Source organism: Phaethon lepturus, unplaced genomic scaffold (genome assembly GCF_000687285.1).
Source record: "Phaethon lepturus isolate BGI_N335 unplaced genomic scaffold, ASM68728v1 scaffold50781, whole genome shotgun sequence".
Taxonomy (NCBI): domain Eukaryota; kingdom Metazoa; phylum Chordata; class Aves; order Phaethontiformes; family Phaethontidae; genus Phaethon; species Phaethon lepturus.
Genome location: NW_010520836.1, coordinates 1 through 1,830, shown reverse-complemented (window position 1 = coordinate 1,830; position 1,830 = coordinate 1). Strand labels below are relative to the sequence as shown.

Sequence of the window (1,830 nt, the reverse complement as noted above, 5' to 3'; positions counted from 1 at the left end):
CTAAACCCCTGAAGACGTCTCCCCTGTCTCTCCTTTAAACATCACCTCCTTCTGTTTTATGTCTAGCTTCAGTGGCTACAACGCAGCCGCTCTGGCTGGGGCTTGCAGGTTTTGCCTTTCAGAAAGCGAGGGCAAATCAAGCGCATCTGCTCTTGGAAGAACTTCACTGCTCAGGCAAAGGGGCGGTTTCTTCCAAAGAGGATGTGTTACGGTAGAGGTTTCAACAGGTGAGAAAAAGAGAAAAAGCAGCAGCAAGAAAATGGGTCAAGCACTGATGGTAAACAAGACTGAGACTGGCCAAGCAACCTCATTAAAAAAACACCAAACTGACTAATTTTTTTTTTTTTTATGACACCAAGTTGCTTGAAATCTTATACTCTGGGATGTGCCAGTTCTTGCAATTTCTTTATTTTGTTCTTGTTTCCTAGTTATACCATGCTTGTTCAATGTACTAATGCTGGTCTTTTCCCTTTCTACCAGTACACCTGTAAATTACTGTCTAGCAAGGTTACTTCTGAGGTACCTTTCAACTGCTTATTTATTTTTGCTTCCTCTTGCATGGTGATTCCAAGTGCATGTTGCTGCAATTTGCATTTTCATACTGTGTGCCAGTGCTGTTTCATATCAAAACCAGGATGCAAATGTGTGTGTGGGATATTCCTTTTTATCTCTCATCAACAAATATTTGTGTGGCTGGTTTTCTAACCCTTGGATTCTAGTTACAATTTCTGGCCTGGGAGGGGTTGTAATTAAAGGGATGGGAGCTGTTGCCCAGGAGCATTCCTGAGGCGTGAAATCAGAACTTCTCCTTAATCCTTGTTACCATTTAGCTGGCAAAGCTAAACCTGGGATCCAAGCATCCTCAGATGCTGAGTGAAACTGCTGTGGCATTCCTTTGTCTCTGATTACAGTGTGTTTAGTACTATTAAAATCTCTAGTGTTTTGTAAAGAATCTTTACACCAACCTTTCATCTGTGGAAGAAGAGAGTCAGATCCAAGCGCACAGCCTCAAGTCTGCTGAATTTTGTGAACCTGTCCTTGTCCCTGTCTGTTGCGATGTGATGACTGATCACAGTCCCACAACTCAGCATCAGTGTTGGTCTCAGAGTAGAAGAAAACCAGACCTGCTAAAGAAAGGATGTTTACAGTGACATTTGGTATTTTAGCAAGGCAGTAACTTGCACAATCCTTATCCTTACAGAGCTGGACTCAAGGCAGCAATTTTAAGTACAGAGTTGATACCAACTACACATTTGCAACATTTGTTAGCAACAAGGTGCTCAGTAATGTGGATATTTCAATGGCCTGTAATTCTCTGTGCAGACATGTGTGTAAGTCTGGACTTCTCTAAGAGACACAAACAGACTGTGGTAATGACTGACATTAATTTGTCCATCATCATCATTTTTTTATAAACACGAACCTTCAATTATTTCCCAATTCCATTAATATATTTGACCATATCAGCTTCCTCAAGGCAAGTATATGAACATTTGCTGTCCTGGGGAGTAAAGCAAAGGCAAGTCTATGCCATTTCCTAGTCATTAAATAATTTAGTGTGGGTTTTATCTCACTGGTACCAGCCAGTGACTGATCTTTGTGTAGAGTATTTATAGAGTTAATCAGTATAAGAGCAGTGTGCTTTCAGAGACCTGGTTTTAAACACAGGTTGTGCCTCTTCTCCCCCATAATATCTGCACAATAATCTGAGTTACGGTTTATGAATTGTAAGTAGTGATCAGAGCATTTGATGTTTGATGAGCTATGGATGTCAACTGTCTGGACTTCTGTAAGGCTTGTGACATGATCCCCCACAACATCCTTCTCTCT

The 1,830-nt window shown here is 41.1% G+C and overlaps 1 protein-coding gene across 1 annotated transcript in view; it reads left to right on the top strand.

Moving 5' to 3' along the window:
• AKAP2 (A kinase (PRKA) anchor protein 2) overlaps positions 1 to 519 on the top strand; it is a gene marked incomplete at its 3' end in the record, with an annotated part of 13,961 nt that extends 13,442 nt beyond the window's left edge. The window contains exon 3 of the mRNA XM_010297510.1: positions 481 to 519. Within this exon, the coding sequence (XP_010295812.1) occupies positions 481 to 519 (39 nt within the window). The remainder of the gene's footprint in view (positions 1 to 480) is intronic.
• Between the last annotated feature and the right edge of the window lie 1,311 nt (positions 520 to 1,830).